The sequence below is a fragment of the Sorex araneus genome, chromosome 10 (genome assembly GCF_027595985.1).
Source record: "Sorex araneus isolate mSorAra2 chromosome 10, mSorAra2.pri, whole genome shotgun sequence".
In the NCBI taxonomy this organism is placed as follows: Eukaryota; Metazoa; Chordata; class Mammalia; order Eulipotyphla; family Soricidae; genus Sorex; species Sorex araneus.
In genome coordinates, this window is record NC_073311.1 from 51402827 (window position 1) to 51427577 (window position 24751).

General features: G+C 36.8%; 2 protein-coding genes across 2 annotated transcripts in view; both read right to left on the reverse strand.

Moving 5' to 3' along the window:
* Positions 1-248: 248 nt before the first annotated feature.
* Positions 249-14207, reverse strand: LOC129399161 (NKG2-A/NKG2-B type II integral membrane protein-like). The gene is made up of 6 exons (XM_055118456.1): positions 14021-14207; positions 13431-13520; positions 12975-13028; positions 6768-6817; positions 1305-1439; positions 249-260 (listed from the first exon to the last, which is right to left on the reverse strand). Exons 1-6 carry the CDS (start codon positions 14205-14207, stop codon positions 249-251), a joined length of 528 nt encoding a protein of 175 aa, XP_054974431.1.
* Positions 14208-14973: 766 nt separating this feature from the next.
* The window catches only part of LOC129399162 (NKG2-A/NKG2-B type II integral membrane protein-like), a 34093-nt gene continuing 24315 nt past the window's right edge, over positions 14974-24751 (reverse strand). Inside the window, exons 6-7 of the mRNA XM_055118457.1 lie at positions 15511-15602; positions 14974-15038 (exon numbers count right to left, since the gene is read on the reverse strand). Of these exons, the coding sequence (XP_054974432.1) occupies positions 14974-15038; positions 15511-15602 (157 nt within the window). The remainder of the gene's footprint in view (positions 15039-15510; positions 15603-24751) is intronic.

Consider the following 24751-nt stretch of genomic DNA (forward strand, 5'->3'; position numbering starts at 1 on the left):
CCGGGGACTGTACGTAACTGTGCTCTTTGACAACTGCACTTCCACACTGAATTGGAAGACACGGTATCTTAGAGGGCAGATCCTCAGCCTAGTTAATGAGAGTGGAGTATCAGTTGAATGGTGATATTCAGTTCGCAAATAATGTAAAATATTGCACATTGTAAAAGTCTAGGTCTAATTTCTTTAGAATTTTATAGATGGTACCTGTTAAAGTTGTTTCATAATAGGATAGATCTTAGAATGAAATTCTATTTCTTGCGCTATTATTGAAAGAATATAAAGCAAAAACATAGCAGTAGTATTCTTGAATAAACAATTCTATATATACTATAGTTTATTCCATAAATTCAATAGTTTATTAAAGTCTGTGAATAATAACATTCTCAACTTAATATTTAATTCTATAGAAAAAGAGTGCACTAGGTTTTAGAACAAATATTAAGTCTCTGAATGCTTTTAGGTCAAAGGTTAAAATTCAGAGAGTATAGTGATAGCTGGATCCTGTATTAAAGTGGTTTTCTTTCATAACTTACATTCAAATCATACTCTATTTTGAATATCTGTGGACTTTTGATAAATATTTTAAACTTTAAAGAAATATTTTTGTATCAATACATTTATAGAGAAAGCTAAAGTTAACCCAAACAAAATCTATGTGATAAAATAAATATTAAACATTACATATGTAAGAGATTGAGATATGATTTAATGGTTAAGATCTGAAACCTCAAGTGACAAAAATCATTTGCGAAACAATACTATTGTTTCAAATTTCCAGGAATTTCTTATTGCTCCTAAAATGAGTGAGGGTAGATTTTTGTTGTATAAACTACTGCAATAACTCTAATAATATCTTTAATAAGATAAGCAAGGGTCTCTGTATTAATTGAAATCTGAATTTAATTCTGACTATACAAAGTTGACATTTTAAAAGTAACATCCAGCAATTTGGTTTGCCAACGTGAAAATAAAGATTTGTATATAAAATGAATATAAAACACAAACTCAACTGTCTTTTATAAAGAATAAAATAACAATAGACTGTTTAAAATAATTTTTAACGTTTTATTGATTTGCAGACACAATTACTCTCTTTAGATTTAGCTAATTTTCCACATAAAGAATCAGACATTTATGAACTTCAAAGACAAATTTTATATCTTAAGTTTATTTTCTAGTTGAATTATTCAAATTAAGACATTAATGGTTTATATATCTGAGGACAAACATTGCATTATACATAGTATCTGTAAACTCCAGAAAACAAGGTGGGCTAGCACAGAGATGGAAAGAGCCACACATACCTTCTGTGGAATCCATGCTTGCACATCCTCCAACGAGAAACCCGGTCGTCTTGCAAACAGGCAAATCGTCACTGTGGTCTTCACAGACTGCTCTGTGAAGGTCAAAGCAAGACGTAAGAGTGGAAAATGTTGATACTATATGAACAGGAAATTATTATACTTACAGACATTTGAGAAGAATTTATTTCAAGACACAGCTGCGGAATACAGGGGACTGTCAATCTGTTCATGGGCAAATGCTCCTAGGAAAATGTTTTTGTATCTTAAAAAAATGAAACGGAAATCACAAGCACTGTGTACTTTTACCGTATTTCTAGCTTTTGGTTTTTTTTAATTGAGTTTTTAATTTTTTTATTATTTTTTTTTCACTGAGATAGTCCCTTACAAAGCTGTTCATGATTAGGTTTCAGTCATACAGTTTGAACACCCATTCCTCCACCAGTGTACATTGCCCAGCACCAATGTCCCCATTTTACCCCCCATCACCTCCCACCTCCTTCCTTGGACTGCCTCTATGGCAGGCACATTCGCTTTTCTCTGTGTCTGTCTTTCTATGTCTCTGTTTCTCTCTGTCTCTGTCTGTCTGTCTGTCTGTCTGTCTGTCTGTCTGTCTCTCTCTCTCTCTCTCTCTCTCTCTCTTTCTCCTCTTTCAGGCATTGCAGTTTGCAATACAGATACTGAAAGGCTATCAGGAATACCCCTCTCCTACTTTCAACACTCAGTTCTTGTCCAATGTGATCATTTCCAACTATTATTGCCATATTGGTTCCTTCTCTACCTAGCTACCTTAACTTTAAATTTTTTGCTTTAAATATTACCTTTTAAAATAATACTGCTTAAATTACTACTTAAAATACTATTTAAGATATTACTAGCTTCTTAAAGTTTTTAATTCTAGGTTTAGACAAGATTAATAAATGGGGAAAAAAGAGATTTCTAAATGGTGGCAACACTTTTATTTCTTTTTTATTCATTTATTTTTGGTTTGGGAGTCACACCTGGCAGTCCAAGGCTTGTTGGTGGACACAGGGGACCATGTGGAGAGCCAGAAATGGAAACCATGTTGGCTGTGAGCAAGGCAAATATCCTACATACAGTACTATCACTCCAGCTGCCAGCACACACTTCTTTTGTTTTTGCCTGTATTGTGTTATTTCTATTTTGTATCACGGTAGCACTGTTCCCATTGTTTGTTCTCCCATTGATTTTCTCGAGTGGGCATGAGAAAATTGTCTCCATTTTGAGACTTGTTGTTACTGTGTTTGGCATATCGAATATGCCACGGGTAGCTTGCCAGGCTTTCCCGTGAGGGCAGGATATTCTTGGTAGCTTGCTGGGCTCTCCAAGAGGGGCAGAGGAATCAGACTCAGATTGGCCATGTGCAAGGCAAATGCCCTACCTGCTGTGCTATTGCTCCAGCCCAATGAAAATATTCTAAAGTAATAATACTATCAAGAACTTAATGATAAATGTCACCAATTATCTTTAAGAATGAATTTTCAACTTCATTTTAACAGGCACAATTATTAATGGCTCTCTATTTTTTTTACTTTATTTAAATACCATGGCTTACAAATTTGTTCAGAATACAGATCTTAACAGATTTTGATCTTCCAACACCAATCCCATCACCCGAATCACCTTCCTTCCACCATGTCCCCATTTTCCCAACCACCCTCCAAGCTTGTCCCCTTACCGTGCACAAAATTATCTGGTCTCTATTACTATTTCAATTATGTGGCTAGAGGAATTATTGAAAGAACTTCATTAAAATAAAATTTATGAAAATTGTAAAATCTCACCACTGGGCTGCTAAGTCTTTGAGGATTTATTAAGCTGTCGATGCTAGTTGAGATTTTTGTGTTACTGTTGTTGCTTGTTGACTTTAGTTGAATTCTAATTTTTTCTCAGTTTCTATGAAATAGTTCCTAAAAGTTTTGCATTCAATTTTATATTTTTTCAATTATATTATTTGCAAATGAGTTTTTAAGATATCATCTTGTTGAAAAAGTTCCTGGTAGAATAAAACTTACTTACTTATAAAGCTATATCATCATGCCAGAAACTGAACTATCAAACAGTTGTCTTTTGTATTCTTCACTGATTCATCCTCCACCATATTTGCCTGGTTTGTCTTTATAATAAAAATTCATCTGATAAAGGATTAATTTCCAAGATATATAAAAGTTTTAACGGTTTGAGGCTCTTCCTGTTCCTGGAGCAAGCAGATATCATTGGGCTATACTAGCATGTGACAGGGACAAATGGAGACGTTACTGGCACCCACTTGAGCAAATCAAAAATCAATGGGAAGACAAGTGATACAAGTGATAAAAGCATTAGAGCTATAGCACAGCGGGTTGGGTGTTTGTCTTGCACTCGGCCAACCCGGGTTCAATTTCCCGTCCCTCTGGGAGAGCCCAGCAATCTACCGAGAGTATCCCGCCCACATGGCAGAGCCTGGCAAGCTACCCATGGTGTATTCTATATGCCAAAAACAGTAACAACAAGTCTCACAATGGAAATGTTACTGTTTCGGTTCTGCAAATCGATGAACAACAGGATGACAGTACTATAGTGCTATAAAAGTACTGGTAGAATTTTCCAAACAAAAAAACCTCATCAAAATTTGGGGGAAGCAAAAAACAGAAGCTTCCTCAAAGAAGAGGCCCAAAGACATATGAAAAAAAATCAGTATTACTTATCACAAGGGAAATGCAAATCCAAACTATAAGATATCTTCTCACACCAAGTGGGATAAGCACACAGCACCAAAAAAAAAAAAAAAAAAGACAACGAAGAGAGTTGGCATTGATATGGGGAAAAAGAGATCCTCAATCACTGCAGGTGAGAATACCTGCTGGCTCTGTCCTTTTGGAAATCAGTATAGACAGAACTTAGAAAACTATTTTCTGACTGCTGGGATTTCTATACTTCCTGTTAGTGGTCATAATTCTGGTACACAAACATTTACTATACTTAAAATAGAGTCTGACATGTCTGATGTACCAAATAAATCACAATCTAGAGCCCTGAGCACTGCCAGGTATGACCTAACACCGTTCCTAACCAAAAGTCAGCATGAAAAGGAACATATATATAAATTTTAGAATATATAAGATAAAATTGAGTTCATGGAAAGATATTGCAAAAGACAATTAGGGAAATACTATTGTCTTGGTGAATAATCAAAAGAAAACAAAAACAAATGGAACACTCAATACCATTATGTCAAAATGGATTATAGTACTACCTTGCAGTAAATATTTATCCCCAAATAAAAGAGAAATAATTTTACACAACAAAAAAATTCCATTCAGGAGGAGAGATTTATTTATTATGTATTCATATAGTCCCGTGACCACAATATTAGCTCCTGGCAAATTTAATGAAGGAGTCTCTGTATACAGCTTGTTGGTGTTTTTGTTAGAAAGAAAAGTTCCACAGGAAACAATTCAGCATGCCATATAGTATTTTGTCTTAGAACATCCAACTTGAGCTCATCAAAATTTTTTTCACCTTTCTCCCTTGTTTTTTCTTGTTTCCACAACTCCCTCTCCTAAATACTGGGGAGCCTCTGGGGTTAGGAAATGCTAAATAGAATTCCTGGGCTGTTCAGAGGCTGTGACAATTTGTCCCTGAGGGAAATCACCTTATCTCAACTTCCTGAGAAGTTCTGCAACTCAGAATTTGTTTTGTCTAATTATTTTATACAACCAGTCTCTCAGTCCTCAAACAAATCAGTCCAGTAAGGTGTGTCCACATCATTAATAAAGGGAAAAGAATAAATGGAGAAAACTATGAGTTCCACGCGCAAAGCATCTCAGTCACAGGCTTTCTTGGCTTTCCAGTGTCTGGTATACTCAGGCATCAGGAAAAAATAAAGCACAGTCACTTGTTCTTCCTGTAGCAAATTCCCCTTCTCTAGCTCCCATAGACTTTAAAACACTGGATTGTTCATAAGAGCAAGTTAATTAGAAGCAAACAAAAAAAAAAAACCCTGGAAATGCTAGCTCAGAGAGTCACAGTAACATTTAGGATTCATTCCAGTGTGTGGGGAAAGCTTCAACAACAAATTAGAAAGATTAAGAAAAGCAGATATACAGCTGAGTAATAGCACTGCGGGTAGGGTCTTTGCCTTGCATGCGGCCGACACGGGTTCGATTCCCAGCACTCCATATGGTCCCCTGAGCAATGCCAGGGATAATTCCTGAGTTCAGAGCCAGGAGTGATCCCTGTGCATCGTCGGGTGTGACCCAAAAAGCAAAAAATAAATAAATAAAATGAACAACAACAAAAAAGAAAAGCACAATATGATTTCAGCCAAAAAAGGCATGTAGGGCTGCAGTGATAGCACAGCGGGTAGGGCGTTTGCCTTACACGCGGCCGACTCAGGTTCGATTCCCAGCATCCCATGTGGTCCCCTGAGCACCGCCAGGGGTAATTCCTGAGCGCAGAGCCAGGAGTAACCCCTGTGCATTGCCAGGTGTGACCCAAAAAGCAAAAAAAAAAAAAAAAAAAAAAAAGGCATGTAACTGAAATAATATTTTCCTCCACATTTACTATTGGTATAAATAACCATAGTAACAGACGGGGTTTTTTTTCTGTTTTGATTTTTTTGCGACCATGCAGGGCTTATTCCTAGCTCCGTGTTCAGGCCCCACTCCTGGTAGAGTTTGGGAACTATATGCAGTAGTACCAGGGATCAAACTCAAGAAGGCTGCATGCTAGGCAACTGTTATACTATCACTCTGGGCCACAGATTATTTACTTTTAATTAACTTGGCCAATAACTTTGCATAAGCACCATAAGACTAATAGAGAATCATTTGAATTGCAAATGTAGACTGTATTTAAATGGCCTTGCTGGGTTTAGGAATATACCAATTAGAACAGGATGGCTTCACTGAGGAAGCATCTGTAATATTGGCTACAGTACAGTCTGAAGGCTGGTTGGTTTCAGCTCAGCCTAACCCTAGAGATTCCTTTTCATTTTTTTCAACCATTGCATCAGAGCCCACCTGATGAGAACGCCCTTGACAACTGTAACTGGCTTACTTGTGGGCACTTAGGCCTTCCCCTCTTGGAGCTACCCTGATGTTGCAGCCTGCTCTCGGTCTATCCACAGCTCTAGAGGAACTGGAGCCTGTGGATAGAACTGTAGCCTGGGACCCAACCTCAGCAATTTCTACCTGTGACCTTAGAACTGCTCTGTCCCAGGGCCGTGCAGGACCAGCTTGGCCCCAAACTGTCTGAACCACAGGTTTTCAGTGAACTCTGAAATCAATCCCCAGAAAGCCTGATCATCAAGTAACCCCGTCTCTGGGTCCCCCCTTAAACTAAAGGTATGCGCTATCTTCATTTATCCCCATTTAATAGACAATTCCAAACAAACAGGGAAGTGTTTTCTTCAAATCTCCCCACTCTGTCTTTTGAGTCTACTTTGAGGTATGTAATTCATACCTTGATTGTTAAATCCTCCTTGGCAACACGTTTAAGGGTCAGAAAATCAGCTAATTACAAAATTTTAGAAATTATTATAAGAAATAATGAATTAAAAACTCATCGTGATGGTTTATATATAATCCATATATTATTTATTAAACTAACAAAATATTAAGGAATGTGCAATATGTACCTGGCTATATAATTTGATGATCCATATGAATGTGCATTTTAAATTAATTCTACAACATCAGGGTAAATTCTCAGATGAATCACAGACTTCAGATTGTTAAGATGCTGTAATACAAACTTATCCTCGGTCAAAGCTGTACCATCTCACTTAGGAACGTCCACGGGAGAGAATCTTCAAGTGGGGCCGGGCCAATGAAAATTCTATCTTACTGTTAATTTGGATGCAAATTAAAGAGCTATAAAAATAGTTTAAAATAACTGAATATAATGATATTGCTTTTGAAGAAATGAGAACCTTATAGATGGTAAGAATGGCAGTTTCCCAAATTTAAGTAAGTTAAAGAAATTGTTGCCTACAAACATACAATCTTCTTTCTGAACAGGGTGCTTGAGTTATTTTTTTTCTAGAATAATGTACATAGAAATATTTGTCCAGGTTTTTTGTAGAACTTGAGACCCTAAAATATAGAGAATAATATATAATTAATGTTGGAACGTCACACCTAATATATGATAAATATACAGTATATTTGGAACAATAGCTCTATGTCAAAATCTGAATAATTCAGGTAAAATTTTTCAGTAAAAATATTAGTATCACACCTATACGATTATTCATCTTTCTAAGATTAATCACTACTACACATAGAAATATAAGGATGTTTAAGGAGCTTACCACTTGGAAGAAAAATTTGACCACATCTGTATACCATCATTGGTTTCTTTGGAGGGTCCACTCCAAGGAAGGATATTCAAAGCCACAAATATATTCTATAAGGTAAAGGATTATGAAATATCAAAAAATTCTTGTATGTTAGCTTTAATTTTTGTAATAAAATTCAGTTATTTATATCAACTGTCTTTTAAAAATATTAGCCATTATAAATATGATGTTAAGATGACAATTATATTTGAATAGAATATTATGTAATAGCATCAAATAGGAAATATCAATATAATAATAACAAATAAGCTAAGTGAAAATATGAGTTAAAATATATTATCTAAAGAAAAAATTACTAAATTGACTAAAAATTTGAGATATGAAACATAGAACTGATGCAACTGAAGATGGTGCTATAGAGACTTTTTATGTTAGAATGTGAAAGATAAGAGAGAAAAATAGAGAAATCTCAGAAACTTTTACTGTATAAGGGAAGCAATTTAGGTTTAAATATAACATACATGTAAATATAAAAATGCATAAAGAAGAAAAGTGTTAGAAGCAATGAAAGACCAACCTTAATCAATTCAAAAGTATATATATGCCCAAGAGATTTATCAAACTGTCAAATTAGCATACACACATTCACATTTCAGAAGATCATAATCAAAACACTAAACAATAGTTAAAGACAATGAAAAATAGATAGTATTGAAGAAATTGGCCGGATAATGGGGTAACTTGAATTACGTGAAAATCAGAGCTTAAATTACCTAAGTTTAACTTAACCTGAGTAATCTCATACATAATATATATGTAGACTTCTGTAACAAAATATAGGATCAGTAAATCTCAGACACATATTCCCCACATGGAAACCAAAACTTAACCATCAGCTCAGATATAAACTCTTCTATATTGTGTCTGCTGATTTTTCTTTTATTTATTTTCTTAAATTGAATCACCATGAGAAACACAGTTACAAAGTTGTTCATGATTGGGTTTCAGTCATACAATGTTCCAACACCTGTCCCTTTACCACACCACATCACATTTCCCATCCCCAGTGTCCCCAGTTTCCCTCCCACGCCTCTCTCCCAGCCTCGTACCTCTTTCTCTCTCACTCTCTCTGTCTCTCTCTGTGTTTATCTCTGTCTCTCTCTTTTTCTTTCTCTACCTCTTTCTGTGTTTGTGTTTATTTCTGTGTCTGTCTGCATGTCTCTTTCTCTCTCTCTCACTCTCTCTCTCTCTTTCTCTCTCTCTGTCTCTCTGTCTCTCTCTCTCTCTCTCTCTCTCTCTCTCTTTCTTTCTTTTTCGGTATCATGGTTTGCAATACAAATAGTGAAAGGTCATGTTTGTCCCTCTACCTATTTTCAGCTGCCAGGAAAAACAGACATGGAGAGCATCATGCTGAGTGGAATGAGTCTGAGGGAGAGGCACAGACATAGAATGATTGGATTTATCCTGTGCCTACTGATTTTTGACATAAGCACCAACACTGCTTATTGAGAAAAGAATGAAGATAGAAATGGGAAAATGGTCTCTCACGTACTAAAGAATCTATTTGAAATTCTACCCTAAACTAGTACTATACAATGTTCACCAAATAAAGACTTAAACATATAACCAAAACTTACTAAAATTCATCAAGAAAATATGGGGCAGGGATTCTTGACAGTGGTTTCTTGACAATGCTTTCACAGATAAGACATCAAAACATGGACAGCAAAAGGAAAAATAGACAAATATACAGGACTGTCATCCCATTGTTCATTGTTGTGCTCGAGCAGGCACCAGTACTGTCTCCATTGTGAGACTTGTTGTTACTGTTTTTGCGGTATTGAATATGCCATGGGGAGCTTGCCAGGGTTTGCCGGGCATGCAGGATACTCTTGGTGGCTTGCCCGGCTCTCTGAGAGGGACAGAGGAATTAAACTGGGTTTGGCCGTGTGCAAGGCAAACACCCTACCCGCTGTGTTATTGCTCTAGCCCCCCATGCTATCGCTCCAGCCCCAGACAAATATATATCAAACTAAAATACTCCATGAATCACAGAACATATTCAACCCTGAAAAATGCAACATGCTGGGTTTGCCTGTGACATAAGTACATTTATTTTACAATACAGTGTGGGATTTACATTTTAATTCCATAATATTAATCCATTACATGATTAAAAGTAAAAAAAGATAAAGTAATATTTTCACTCTGACGCTGAAAGCTTTAAATGAGATGCAGAAATGTCCAATAATAAGCAAATCAATAAGGACAAATATTTGGCGGAAAAAGCCTTGGTTTGTTTCTCAGCTCAGTAAGACTTCCATGAGCACTATAAACATAAAGATCTCAAAATTTCTCAAAAAACAAGTATGAACAATAAAATATCAAGAAGATATGTTAGAAAAAATGAAGTGACTTTGCTTTACTAAATTTACTAGATATGCTACCAAAAAATGATTCATAAAAGAATTGATGAAGTTTAGTATCAGCTATATGTTTTTGATTCTTTAACAAAAGAAGTTACTTGTGATAAACTTAGAAAACATATTTACAAATCAGAAATCTAGAAAGATCGTGCTTCCAGAAAATATTACATAATATGTAATTCACTGTATCACTGTCATCCTGTTGCTCATCGATTTGCTCGAGCGGGCACCAGTAATGTCTCCATTGTGAGAGTTGTTACTGTTTTTGGCATATCAGATACACCATGGGGAGCTTGCCAGGCTCTGCTGTGTGGGCAGGATACTCTCAAAAGCTTGCCTGGCTCTCTGAGAGGAACAGAGGAATCAAACCCAGGTCAGCCACATGCAAGGCAAACACCCTACCCACTGTGCTATTGCTCCAGCCCAATATATATAATTATTTTGTTCTTTTGACAATATTAAAATAAAATAAATATTCTCAAAATAACAAAGTAATTGAAATTTAATAGCTATTCAGATTAAATAATTGAACTTAATAAAGGTAAATAATTATTAAAATAGAAGTTATTAAAATACTCCTATATGAAAATATGAACTCCCCTTATCAAAAAAAGGGCTCTAGGGGCTGGAGCAGTAGCACAGCAGGTAGGGGGTTTGCCTTGCATTTGGCTGACCCAGGTTCGATTCCCAGCAGCCCATATGGTCCCATGAGCACCGCCAGGAGTAATTCCTGAGTGCAGAGCCTGGAGTAACCCCTGTGCATCACTGAGTGTGACCCAAAAAGAAAAAAAAGTTGCAACTTTATAAAAATAATAAAGAATTCACAACTAAATTAGATAAGAAAATTTTGGAAGGAAAATATAGACCTCAAAAAGGAAAACTGAGCAGGAAAAAAGGATAACAAAACATTCTAATAATAAAACAGAAAATAATAGGCTCGGTCTATTGTTGTCACTGTCACTGTCACTGTCATCCCATTGCTCATAGATTTGCTTGAGCGGGCACCAGTAACGTCTCTCATTGAGAGACTTATTGTTACTGTTTTTGGCATATTCAATACGCACGGGTAGCTTGCCAGGCTCTGCCGTGTGGGCCCCATACTCTCGGTAGCTTGCCGGGCTCTCCGAGAGGGGCGGAGGAACTTAACACAGGTGGGCCGTGTGAAAGGCGAATGCCTAACCACTGTGCTATCTATCCAGCCCCCAATCTATTGCAATCAAAAAAAATACATATTATTTTAATGATACTTTTATATAATCATTTTAATATTTAAATGCCTGATGAGGCTAAGTTCGGAATTAAGGTACTGACATGCAAAATGCCTACTTTTTGTTTGTTTATTTAGTTAGTTACACCTGGTCATTGGCAACTAATTCTAGTTAGACAGGGATCACTCCAGGTAAGGCAGAAGCAGCCATATGTGGTGGTTATTTGAAACATGATTAAATTCATGCAAAGAAAGAGTCTTAGCTCCTATAGTATTTCTCACACAACAAACTCCCTATTTTTGATGAAAACAGAAAAAGATATTTAAAAAAATATGGCACTCACAAAAGAGTAAAGGGGTTAAGGCATTTGCTTAAAAACTGCAGACCCGTTTGTTCTCCTGATCTTGAAGATGTTCTCCCAAACATCTTCAAGAGTGATCCCTTTGTGAAGACCCAGCAATAAGCCCTCAACATTGGGTGTGTGCACCTTCCAAGAAAAATGATGTATAAAATCAAAATCAAAACAAGAATACCAAAAGTGCATCCATGATATAGACATATTTTAAGAATAGCTGAATATAAGTTATGTAAAATTAACAAATCTCAAGTGCAATAATAACTAAATATTACTAAGCTCTTTAACATGATACTGACTTGAGTACTACTAACAAAATATTTAAAATTATTTAAAACTTGCCATTTCTTCTTCACTGTCTATATAAAGCAACTTAGACTTCTTGGAAATGCAGTCCTTCAAACTCTCATTCCATGGTTTTGTTTCATCGCTAATATAGTAACAGCTGTTGGAATATATGAGCCAGTCCTGTGGACAATGTTTACAGGGACATGCTGGAGAAAGACCATGATATAATTTAAAAGCTTAGTTTTAAATGAAAATTAATTTTTACTTTTGCATAAACAACTCTAGATAACATGTCTATGTAATTCACAGGGTGGGGCATACCAAACACAACACATTTACATACATAATCATACAAAAACATTAGCTTCTCATTCCCTATTTAACATACCCATATAAACGGCATGTGAAAAAAGGGAAAAAATATCCACTCAATATATGTTCTGAAAGTCAATGAGCTAATCCACATTTCTGCCTATAAATGTTATCTCTCTCCAAATTTCAATAGTAGGACCTTTGAACCAGTTCTCCAGCATAGATAGGTATGATGTTTTAAAAAGATTGCATCTCCTCATTGTTGCCTAAGAGAAAGTCTCTTCTGCATTTATTGAAAGTCTGTTATCTAATTTCATAATCCATTTCCAAAATTTAAAAAAATCTGTATAATTTTGGAGCGGCCACTACCGGTAGTGTTCATGGTTACCCTCTGGCTGGGCTTGGGAATTGCTCCTGGCAATGCTTGGAGACATTTTGATTTACTATAGACTCACTGATTCAAAATATGAACTCGAACTCTTTGTATGTTTTTGTTTTTGTTTTTGTTTTGCTATTTGGGCCACACCCAATGATGCTCAAGGGTTACTCCTGGCTCTGCACTCAGGAATTACTCCTGGCGGTACATGGGGAACAACATGGAATGCCAGGACCCGGGTCTGCCAATGCAAGGCTAATGCCCTACCTGCTGAACTCTTGCTCTGGCCCTGAACTCCAACTCTTTTCATCCTCTCCCTCACCGTACTTATATTTATACCAAACCTGATATAGAATAAAGTACGAATTTTACTTATAATATCAGGAACTTTAAAATCATCATACCTTTCTGGATCCTTGATTCCAGAGATGAACTATTTGACTGCTGCATTTCAGAAGCTAGAAAAATCAAATTAATACTTACAATTATTAGCATTGATTCAAATAAAATTTTGTTTGCTAAATATTTAGATTTCTAAGGATGAGAACAAAATGAAACTAAAAAACATTTAGCTAAGGAAACAATAGGTCAATGAGTTATTGAACAGAGAATATTTCAAGGCTTGAAAGGACAAAATTTTACCAAATTTAATATTACTTGCTTTGCTAGTGTTACGGCATTAATAGTATTCCTATAACTATTCTTTACTTATGTTTCTGACAAACTCAAAATAGCCATTTCACATTTTGTCTACCTACTTACATTTGAGTCTTTTTTAAAATTTCCATTAAAAATATTTAAAGACATAGACAAACATTAAAGTGAAAAGTTCCCTTATGAATTTTTCAGAATTTACTTACAGGGAATAGCCGTGGTCACTATTATCACCATCACAAGGCAGACGAGTCCCAAGATCCCAGCAATCAGCTTCTTGGGAGGAGATAGGAAACCTGCAGAAGAGAAATCGAAACAACAATCTTCTTTGTGTAGAAGATTAACACACAAGGCAACCTGCATACATAGGGAGTCACGTAAACCAATTTAGAAATGGAAATTGTGTCTGTCGTCCTAATATTCTCGCTGAGGATAGAATTCATTGCACTATCAGTAAATATGACACCCGTGAGCTCTTAGTTAATGGCTATAAATAACAGTGCTTGGATAAAATTCATCATCATCAACCCATTAATTGTTGAATTTCTCGAGCAGTCTCAGTAACATCTCCATTTGTCCTAGCCCTGAGATTTTAGAAGGTTCTTTTTGCTCATTCTCCCCAATGGTGCCTCATTGGAGGCTCTTTCAGGGTCAGGGGAATGAGACCCATCATTGGTACTGGTTTTGGCATATGAATGCGCCACGGGGAGTTTGCAAGGGTTTGAAACCCATTTCAGTGTACCTCAGTTGTCCACATCCTAGAGCACTTATATCCTCTGCCTATTAATTGTCTGACCTCTGCAGCGGCACTGCTTGTTATTCCCTTGAGGATCCTGAGACTCATTTTGAAGATTTAACTCTGTGTAGGTTATTTCCGGCGTGGTTTCTGTGACAGAGCTTTTGGAGTCCTTTTTTTCCCTTTGCTGCCTCTTCGAATCCTTCTGCCGGTTCACCTCCGCGTAGGTTACCCTTTCGTTACTCATCTCTGCAACCGGGGACTGTACGTAACTGTGCTCTTTGACAACTGCACTTCCACACTGAATTTGAAGACACGGTATCTTAGAGGGCAGATCCTCAGCCTAGTTAATGAGAGTGGAGTATCAGTTGAATGGTGATATTCAGTTTGCAAATAATGTAAAATATTGCACATTGTAAAAGTCTAGGTCTAATTTCTTTAGAATTTTATAGATAGTACTTGTTAAAGTTTCATAGTAGGATAGATCTTTGAATGAAATTCTATTTCTTGATCTATTATTGACAGAATATAAAGCAAAAACATAGCAGTAGTATTCTTGAATAAACAGTTTTATGTATACTATAGTTTATTTCATAAATACAATAGTTTATTAAAGTCTGTGAATAATAATATTCTCAACTTAACATTTAATTCTATAGAAAAAGAGTGCACTAGGTTTTAACAAATATTGTCTCTGAATGTTTTCAGATCATAGGTTAAAATTCGAAGAGTATAGTATTAGCTGGATCCTCTATTAAAATAGCTTTCTTTCATCACTTACATTCAAATGATACTTTATTTTAAATATCTGTGAAGTTTTGGTAAATATCTTAAACTTTAAAGAAATATTTTTATATCAATACACTTAAATAGAAAGCTGAAGTTAACCCAAACAAAACCTATGTGATAAAATAAAAATTAAACACTACCATGTAAGAGATTGAGATATAATTTAATGGTTAAGATCTCATACCTCAAATGACAAAGATTATTTATGAAACAATACTATTGTTTCAAATTTCCAGAAATTTCCTATTGCTGCTAAAACGAGTGAGGGTAGATTTTGTTGTATAAACTACTGCAATAGATCAGATAATAAATTTAATAAGATAAGCAAGGGTCTCTTTATTAATTGAAATCTGAATTTAATTCTGACTTTGCAAAGTTGACATTTCAAAAGTAACATCCAGAAATTTGGTTTGCCAATGTGAAAATAAAGATTTGTATATAAAATGAATATAAAACACAATACTCAACTGGCTTTTATAAAGAATAAAATAATAATCGACTGTTTAAAATAATTTTTAAAGTTTTATTAATTTGCAGACACAATTATTCTCTTTACATTTAGCTAATTTTCCACATGAAGAATCAGACATTTATGAACTTCAAAGACAAATTTTATATCTTAATTTATTTTCTAGTTGAATTATTCAAATTAAGACATCAATGGTTTATATATCTGAGGACAAATGTTGCGTTATACATAGTATTTGTAAACTCCAGAAAACGAGATGGGCTAGCACAGAGACGGAAAGAGCTGCACATACCTTCTGCGGAATCCATGCTTGCACATCCTCCAACGAGAAACCCGGTCGTCTTGCAAACAGGCAAATCGTCACTGTGGTCTTCACAGACTGCTCTGTGAAGGTCAAAGCAAGACGTAAGAGTGGAAAATGTTGATATTATATGAACAGGAAATTATTATACTTACAGACTTTTGAGAAGAATTTACTTCAAGACAGAGCTGCGGAATACAGGGGACTGTCAATCTGTTCATGGGCAAATGCTCCTAGGAAAATGTTTTTGTATCTTAAAAAAACAAGATGGAAGTCACAAGCACTGTGTATTTTTACCGTATTTCTAGCTTTTGTTTTTTTTTAATTGAGTTTTTAATTTTTGTATTATTATTTTTTCACTGAGATAGTCCCTTACAAAGCTGTTCATTATTAGGTTTCAGTCTTACTATTTGAACACCCATTCCTCCACCAGTGTACATTACCCAGCACCAATGTCCCCATTTTACCCCCCATCACCTCCCGCCTCCCTCCTTGGACTGCCTCTATGGCAGGCACATTCGCTTTTCTCTGTGTCTGTCTCTCTATGTCTGTCTCTCTCTGTCTCTGTCTGTCTGTCTGTCTGTCTGTCTCTCTCTCTCTCTCTCTCTCCTCTTTCGGGCATTGCAGTTTGCAATTCAGATACTGAAAGGCTATCAGGAATACCCCTTACCTACTTTCAACACTCAGTTCTTGTCCAGTGTGATCATTTCCAACTATTATTGCCATATTGGTTCCTTCTCTACCTAGCTACCTTAGCTTTAAATTTTTTGCTTTAAATATTACGTTTTAAAAATAGTATTACTTAAATTACTACTTAAAATACTATTTAAGATATTACTAGCTTCTTAAAGTTTTTAATTCTAGGTTTAGACAAGATTAATAAATGGGGAGAAAAAGAGATTTCTAAATGGTGGAAATACTTTTATTTCTTTTTCATCCATTTAATTTTGGTATGGGGGTCACACCTGGCAGTCTAAGGCTTACTCCTGGATCTACACTCAGGTATCACTGTTGGTGGACTCAGGGGACCATGTATGGTGCCAAAAATGGAAACCATGTTGGCTGTGAGCAAGACAAATGTCTTACATACTGTACTATCACTCCAGCTGCCAGCACAGGCTTCTTTTGTTTTTGCCTGTATTGTGTTATTTCTATTTTGTATCATGGTAGCACTGTTGTCCCGTTGTTTATCGATTTTCTCGAGTGGGCATGAGAAAATTGTCTCCATTGTGGGACTTGTTGTTACTGTGTTTGGCATATCGAATATGCCACGGGTAGCTTGCCAGGTTTGCCCTGAGGGTGGGATACTCTCGGTAGCTTGTTGGGCTCTCCAAGAGGGGCAGAGGAGTCAGACCCAGATCGGCCACTTGCAAGGCAAATGCCCTACCTGCTGTGCTATCGCTCCAGCCCAATAAAAATATTCTAAAATAATAATACTATCAAGAACTTAATAATAAATGTCACCAATTATCTTAAGGAATGGATTTTCAACTTCATTTTAACAGGCACAATTATCAATGGCTCTCTATTTTTTTACTTTATTTAAATACCATGACTTACATATCTGTTCAGAATACAGATCTTAACAGATTTTGATCTTCCAACACCAATCCCATCACCCGAATCACCTTCCTTCCACCATGTCCCCATTTTCCCAACCACCCTCCAAGCTTGTCCTCTTACCGTGCACAAAATTATCTGGTTTATATTACTATTTCAATTATGTGGCTAGAGGAATTATTGAAAGAACTTCATTAAAATAAACTTTGTGAAAATTGTAAATATCCCCACTGGGCTGTTAAGTCTTTGAGGATTTATTAAGCTGTCATTGCTACTTGAGATTTTTGTGTTACTGTTTTTGCTTGTTGACTTTAGTTGAATTCTAATTTTTTTCTCAGTTTCTATGAAATAGTTCCTAAAAGTTTTGCATTCAATTATATATTTTTTTCAATTATATTATTTGCAAATGAGTTTTTAAGATATCATCTTGTTGAAAAAGTTCCAGGTAGAATAAAACTTACTTATAAAGCTATATCATCATGCCAGAAACTGAACTATCAAACAGTTGTCTTTTGTATTCTTCACTGATTCACCCTCCACCATATTTGGCTGGTTTGTCTTTATAACAAAAATTCTTCTGCTAAAGGATTAATTTTCCAAGATATATAAAAGTTTTAACGGTTTGAGGCTCTTCCTGTTCCTGGAGCAAGCAGATGTCATTGGGCTACACTAGCATGTGACACAGCACCAAAAAAAAAAAAAAAGACAACCAATGTTGATGTGGGGAAACCGAGATCCTCCGTCAATGCAGGGGAGAATACCTTCTGGCCCTGTCCTTTTGGAAATCAATATAGACAGAACTTCTTAGAAAACTATGAATCTGACCCAGAAATTTCACTTTTTGGTATCTACCCCTGGACCCAAAAACTCTATTCAGAAAAGATATTTTCTATGCTCATTCAAGCTCTGTTCAGAATAGCCAAAATTCAGAAATAACCCAAATGTTCAAGAACAGATGACTGAGAAAAAGAAAATCTATTACCATAGTTTTATTACATAAACACAATGGAATACTGCTTGGCTGTAAGAAAAAGTGAAATCCTGCTATTTGCTGCGAGGTGTATAGAACTGGACGTTACCAAGCTGAATGAAGGTAATCTCACTAACAATTTATAACTTTTATGAGAAAGAAAAGGGATAGACACAAAATGAACTCTCCCATATGTGGAATGTAAAGTAATAAGGTGGGGGAGTATAAAAATGCCCAAAAGCAGCAGAAAATAAGATATTTAATTAATATGTATGTGCCAGGAACTACTTTCCTAGAACTTTTGCAAATGCCCGTCTGTTAATCTTCAGACAACCCTATGAAAAAGACACTATTTCAACTCTACAAGCAAGAAAGCGAGCCCAAACCAGTTATGTAGATAAGGTAAGGGTTAATAAGGTCACAGAGTTTATACTCAGATTTTACTGCAAGTAAACTCTAAACTGTTTTCATTTCCCATCTTCATGTCCAAAAGCCCATATATCTTAGTCCCCATGTGAAGACCCTTGTGTAGGATAACATTGCCACAGGTAGCTTAGGTTTATTTGGGTTACTCCCATTAAAGTGCTCCCTTTCCTCTGTGTTTGTTTGTAACTTCGTTCTTTGTGTGCTGTTGACTTGCAAATATTGTTTTTCTCTTCTCCTTGAGTCCTTTGCATAGTTTCTTCAGAGCCATGTCCTTTTGTATGGGGACAGGAAGACAGTAATTAATACTATGCCTTTGTAATCTGGGAAACATTTGACTCTAAATGATATTTTCCTCCTGGGCACCTGTTCTCTCGACCTAAGCCTCAGCTGCCCTTACTTCCTAGCACCCCCAAAGGCAGGGAGGGGATGGACCCAGGGCAAGAAGTGAGCTACGTGTTACCTTGGCATCGAGATTGGCCTGGCCAAAGTACCTATAAGTTAAGAGCTTGGTCATGGACAAATGTTGTCATGATCCAAAAAGTAATATCTAGTTTCGGATCCTGCTAGGGTTAGGAATGATTAATCTGGCCTGAGCACTGCAGTCTGAGTCTGTGGCAAGATGTTTCCAGGAGGGGCTCCTTACAAGCCTCAATGTATCTCTTATTGTGTCCACACAAAAATAACTAGTATTAAGATGTTGATTGAGTTATTGGACTTCGGAAAGGAGAAAAACACCTGCAGGCAGTCAGGAAGGGCTTTGGAATACCTCTAGGTGATTTTTCCTTTGAACCTGGTGGACCCTCAGGAAGGGCTTTCTTAAGTTGATTTTGCTGCCAGGCTGGGTGTAGCATGGGCCCAGAGGGCAAGGGGGAGAGAGACAAGTTAAGGTGGAGAGACTAGTGAAGAAGAAGAAGAATCCAGAGAGATGGGACCGAGAAATGAGGTGCTAGGAAGGAAGAGTGCGGGGGAGAGAGATGAGAGAGTTGGAAGAGAGAGTGAGGGAGTCGTTGGAGAAGAAGCGGTCAGAGTCAGAATCCAGAAGAAGCGGTCAGAGTCAGAAGCCAGAGAGGAGAGAGTGAGAGCCCAGGCTGCGAGATGGAGAATGGAGAGATGAGCGGGAAAGACAGGAGGAAATGGGAATGAGGGGCAGTGTGAGTCTAGAGTGGGGAGCGCAGAGAGACTGGAACAGGTGTGTGGAGAGAATGGAATAAATGGCAACTGATCAATCAAGCGGCTTGGCCCTTGTTTCCTTTCCCATCTGCCCCATGGCCTGGGCTGCCCTGGGTGGGCGAGTGGCCTGGGACCACCCCCAAACCCGGGAGCCGATGGGGAGAGTTCTCCCCCAGCCACCCCTGGCAGATTTTATACGCCTTGCAGTGGAACAAGTGTTCTGAGAATGGGCATAGGAACCAACATTTCCACGTGACACTTTGACGGCTGTTAATCTCCACTACGAGAAGGTCATGTACCAGGTGAACATCTGTGGATGTAAGGTACATTAAAAAAAAAGATGGGCTGAATTTATGCTATGGAATCAACAGTTCCTGTACTATATCAACTGAACCTCAGAAAAGAAAAGAAAATCAATGGGTGAATAGTAAATGTTTATTTTCAAAGCTTCTTTAAATCTTTGAAACTTAAAAAAAAACTTAATGGTTAGAAGAATCCTGAATCCTTATGGTATTCAGGATCAGGTCTGTATCTGGTGGAACTTCAGTGCTATAAGGGCATTCCAGAAAGTTCTTAGGTTTCCCCTGAGTGTAGGATATGTTGGTTTGCCCTTGGGCTCTGGCCACTAGAAGTTTGTGTTTGTTGATTTACCCCTCAACCTGTCAATTACCTTTGTCTCCTAATCAGACTCTGACTTGTAAATATTGTCTTTCTCTTCTCCTTACTATCCTTTGTATGGTCAGTTATTTCAGAGAAAATGCTTTTTGTATGGATACAGGAAGACAGTTAAAAAGACAAGCCTGTGTCTTGGAAGTTGATTGACTCCAGATAATATTACCTCCTGGACATCTGCTCTGTTGACATAATCCTCAGTTGCCCTTACTTCCTAGATTCCCAAAAGCAGGGTCGTGGTGATGGACTGGATGGACCCAGGGCAAGCCGTGAACTATGGCTACCCTGGCGTCGAAATGGGCCAGGCCAAAATGCCCTAATGCTTAACTATAAGTTAAGAACTTGGTCATGGACAAATTCTGTCATGATCCAAAAGTTATAACTAGATTTGGACCCTGCTGGGGTTAGGAATGATTGATCAGGCTGAGCACTGTAGTCTGAGTCTGTGGTAAGATGTCCCCAGGAGAGTCACCCTACAAGCCAAAAAGTGTCTATTGCTATGTCCATACAGAATGGTAAATATTAGGAAGGAGAATAAAAGATGTTAATTAAGTTGCAGGTCTAAGGAGAGGAGAAACATACCTTTAGGGCTGTTTTGCCCTTGTGGGCTGCAGGTGGTCGGAAGTCTGGAAAAACATTTTTGATTGTGCTTCCCATGGGGAGGCAGCAGAAAGAGAGAGAGGATACAGATACAGTGGGAAGAATTGTGTAGTTAGAGAGACAGAGATATCGACACACACACACACACATACAGAGGGGTGGAGAGAGCTGGGAGAGACGAGAGATTGAATAAACAGCTACTACTCAGCAACCAGCTTGGCCTTCTTTCTTCCTTCGTCCCTCCAAGGCAACAGCCCTCCTGGGTGGAGAAGCAGCTCGAGAGCACTGCACGCGGGCGGCAAGAGAGAACCGCTGTGAGAGCCCTTGAACATCCTTTCACATGTAATCCCCGTGCGAGGGTGAGGAGAGTTACACAGCTGGTGTCCCTGGGTGTGGGCTCGAACAACCAACTAAAGGAAGAAGGACTTACACACGTGAGAATCCAGGAATTGGATCCAGGATCTCATACACGCAAGGGTATATGATCTAGAGTATTGTACCACATACTCAGATACAGAGCCCTCGTCTCAGTGTAATAGTAATAATGATTTATAATTGTCATTATGGTACTGCAATTGGATCTTATCTGCTCATTACAGTGTCTCCAAGAGCAGAGGATTCCGTCTGACTCTTCATCTGATGGCAAACACGTGACTATGTGTTAATTATCTCCCTATAGGCATTTTTTACTCTTAATACAGTGATAAATAAACATGATGACTTCAGCTGGAAATTCAGCATGGTGTTGCTTCAATGCACCTACTTTTGCCATGCTTATTTTAAAGTAACTATCAAATATGGGTTGTAACTATTCTTGTTGTTTTATTTAATCCGTGCTTCCAAAGTTATTCTTTTTTTTTTCTTTTTGGGTCACACCTGGCGATGCACAGGGGTCACTCCTGGCTCTGCACTCAGGAATCATTCCTGGCGGTGCTCAGGGGACCATATGGGATGCTGGGAATCAAACCCTGGTCGGGCGTGTGCAAGGCAAATGCTCTACCCACTGAGCTATTGCTCCAGCCCCTCCAAAATTATTCTTAACAAAAAGTTAAAAACTCTCTAGTACATCAAGATATATTGTACAAGTTACTTAAAGCATAGAGACCCAATTCTTTCTTTTCAACCCTTTTTAAAAGTATGTTGACTAGTATAACTCATGTATAATCCAATGTATTTATTTAAATATTATGTAAATATTTTTGTGCATTACATTATTTTTTAAATATTATGGAAAATGCTTTTTTATTTGGAACATTTTTAAAATTAAACCCAGTGTTATAAATTACATACACAGTATTGTGCAGGGTTCTCCATTATTTAATTTCAAAACCTTTTTTCTACCTAAGCAAAAATCAGTAGCTACTGCACTGATAAGTCCCCATCACTCTTCCCCCAAGTCTCTGGTAATTTATTCTCCATCAGTTTGGTTATTCTAAGTGCCTCAGGTAAATGGAATACAATTATTTGTCTTTTTGTGTCTAGCTTATTTCACTTACATTATAAATCTTCAATGTTCATCAGAATTTTGGCATGAATAAGAAATTTTTCTATGATAAAACAACATTCCATTGCAGCCATATGCATATTTTGTTTATCCATTCATTATCAATGAGTACTTGGATTGTTGCTTCCAATTCTTGGTTATTGTAAATAGTGTTAAACTTAAACTTTTAAATACCAGAATAAAGAATTATTTTTATCATTTTCTGACATTTCTTCATTGACTCAAATCTAATCTGTGCATCATGCTATTTTGAGTGAGTAGATCCTGGTTTCCAATACCTTCAAGGTTGAACAAATCAATTAACCAGAAAATAAAAATATATACACTATTGAGGACTAATATTCTATTATTTCATAATTTGTAAATAATTTAACAAAATATAAACTATTAAATAATGTATAGAATACAGGACTACATTATTTGATGATTTATATGAATGATTATTTTAGGTGAATTCTACAACACTAAGGGTGAATATAAAATTTCTAGAAAAAATTCCATGGATTTAAACATGGAAGTCTAAATCCATGTTTTTCAGTGGAAAATGCCTTCAATCAGACATAAGACCACATATATAAGGTCTAATTATTTTTGATATATGCAGTATTTGGACTGGAGCAATAACACAGTGGGTGGGGTGTTTGCCTTGCACACGGCCAACCCAGGTTCGATTCCTCTGTCCCACTCAGAGAGCCCGGCAAGGTACTGAGAGTATCCCGCCCGCACAGCAGAGCTACCGGTGGTGTATTCAATATGCCAAAAACAGTAACAACAAGTCTCATAATGGAGACGTTACTTGTGCCTGCTCGCGCAAATGGGTGAACAATGGAATGAGAGAGTGCTACAGTGGAATATTGATATATGAACTCATATCAACATCCATATTCAATATTCATCCATTTCTGTATGGTATAAAGACTAAGCAAGATAATACTGATAACATAGGACAGTATCATGTGAAAGCAGTATACATCTTGTGAAATACTGGTTTCTTTTGCAATAAATTGATTTACATAGTGTTTGATTTTTGCCAGTAAAAGCCACTAGAAAGATAGCAGAGAAAGTGCTCTTCTTGGTTTCCTGATATTCTCGCCTTTGGCTATTTAATGGTGTAGTTTGCCACCTGCTTTCACATAGGAAATTCTATGAAATTCTCTCTCAAGAAAATGATTATGGCCAATATCCATTCCCTGCACTGCAGACTCTGCTGCTGGCTCTTGTACAGAGATTTTCCCCTGCCAGCCCCTCCCTGAGATGAATCTCACTAATTTCAGTTTGCCACTGAAAAAGTGCACTTTCCCCAGGTCATAAAGGCACACCTCTGCCCCAGAGCTCTCTGTGATCACCCAGTCTTCAGTAAGTCTAAAACCCAGCCTTAGGGGAGCTAGTCCTACCAGAGACCCCGATGGGGACCTTCAATTAAACTGAGCTATTCTTTTATTCTTTGCCTTCTTTTTACCCCCTCTTAGTAAACAATGTCCTGCAAGTCATCAATAATTGCTTTCCCCAGATCTTCCCAGCTTCCTCTCTCCTGAGTCCACTGTGACACACACACCTTGAACTCTTGGCTATTTAATCCATTTCAGCATTTTCAAGGGCCAGAGCAAATCAGTTCATTGAAAAATCTAAGAGTACATAATATTGTAGACTAATTAAACATAAAAGTTCTTGCCAGCGTGATATATCTCATACATAATCTATTAAAATAGAAAAATTAATATGCATATCACTATATCAGCTGATGATTCACATGAAGGATTAATTTCAATTAATTCTACAATTCAAAAGGTGAATCTTCAGGTAAATAAAAGACTTCAGCTGGAAACGTTCATTAATATAGATTCGTGGTCTTTGGTTAGTGATATGACTCATGCATGAGAATTTGCCAATGGGAAGGCTGAGAACTCCCTCTATGGTTTTTTATTTGGATTAAACATAACATTTTAAGATCGTTCTAAAAACAGTTGTATTTCTTTTAAAGAAATTAGATATGTATATTTTATACATGGTAATAATAGCAATAGGCCATGTTTATTTAGGTTAAAGTATTTGGTGCTTACAAACATATAGCCTATTATCCAAACAGGATATAGGAACACATATTTTGTTCTTAGCATTTACATAGGTACAACTTTCATTCCTCTCTTGATGCACTGAGGACCTAAAACAAAGAGAATAATATATAATTAATATTGAAAAGATGTTACGTTACTGGTGCCCACTCAATATTGAAAAGAAAAAAATAATATTTGATAAATGAACTATTTGGAGTGCTATATTTAAAATTTGAGTATTTTCTGTAAAATTTTTCCAAAGCAAATTATTGAATT

What these genes read in the sequence shown, in the direction of transcription:
- LOC129399161 (XM_055118456.1), bottom strand. Translation starts at nt 14,207, where the DNA reads ATGAGTAACGAAAGGGTAACCTACGCGGAGGTGAACCGGCAGAAGGAT. An exon ending in CAAGCAGTGCCGCTGCAGAG is followed by an intron (nt 13,521 to 14,020) that starts GTCAGACAATTA and finishes TCTCTTCTGCAG; the next exon opens with GTTTCCTATCTCCTCCCAAG. An exon ending in AGGAGGATTTAACAATCAAG is followed by an intron (nt 1,440 to 6,767) that starts GTATGAATTACA and finishes CTGTTCATATAG; the next exon opens with TATCAACATTTTCCACTCTT.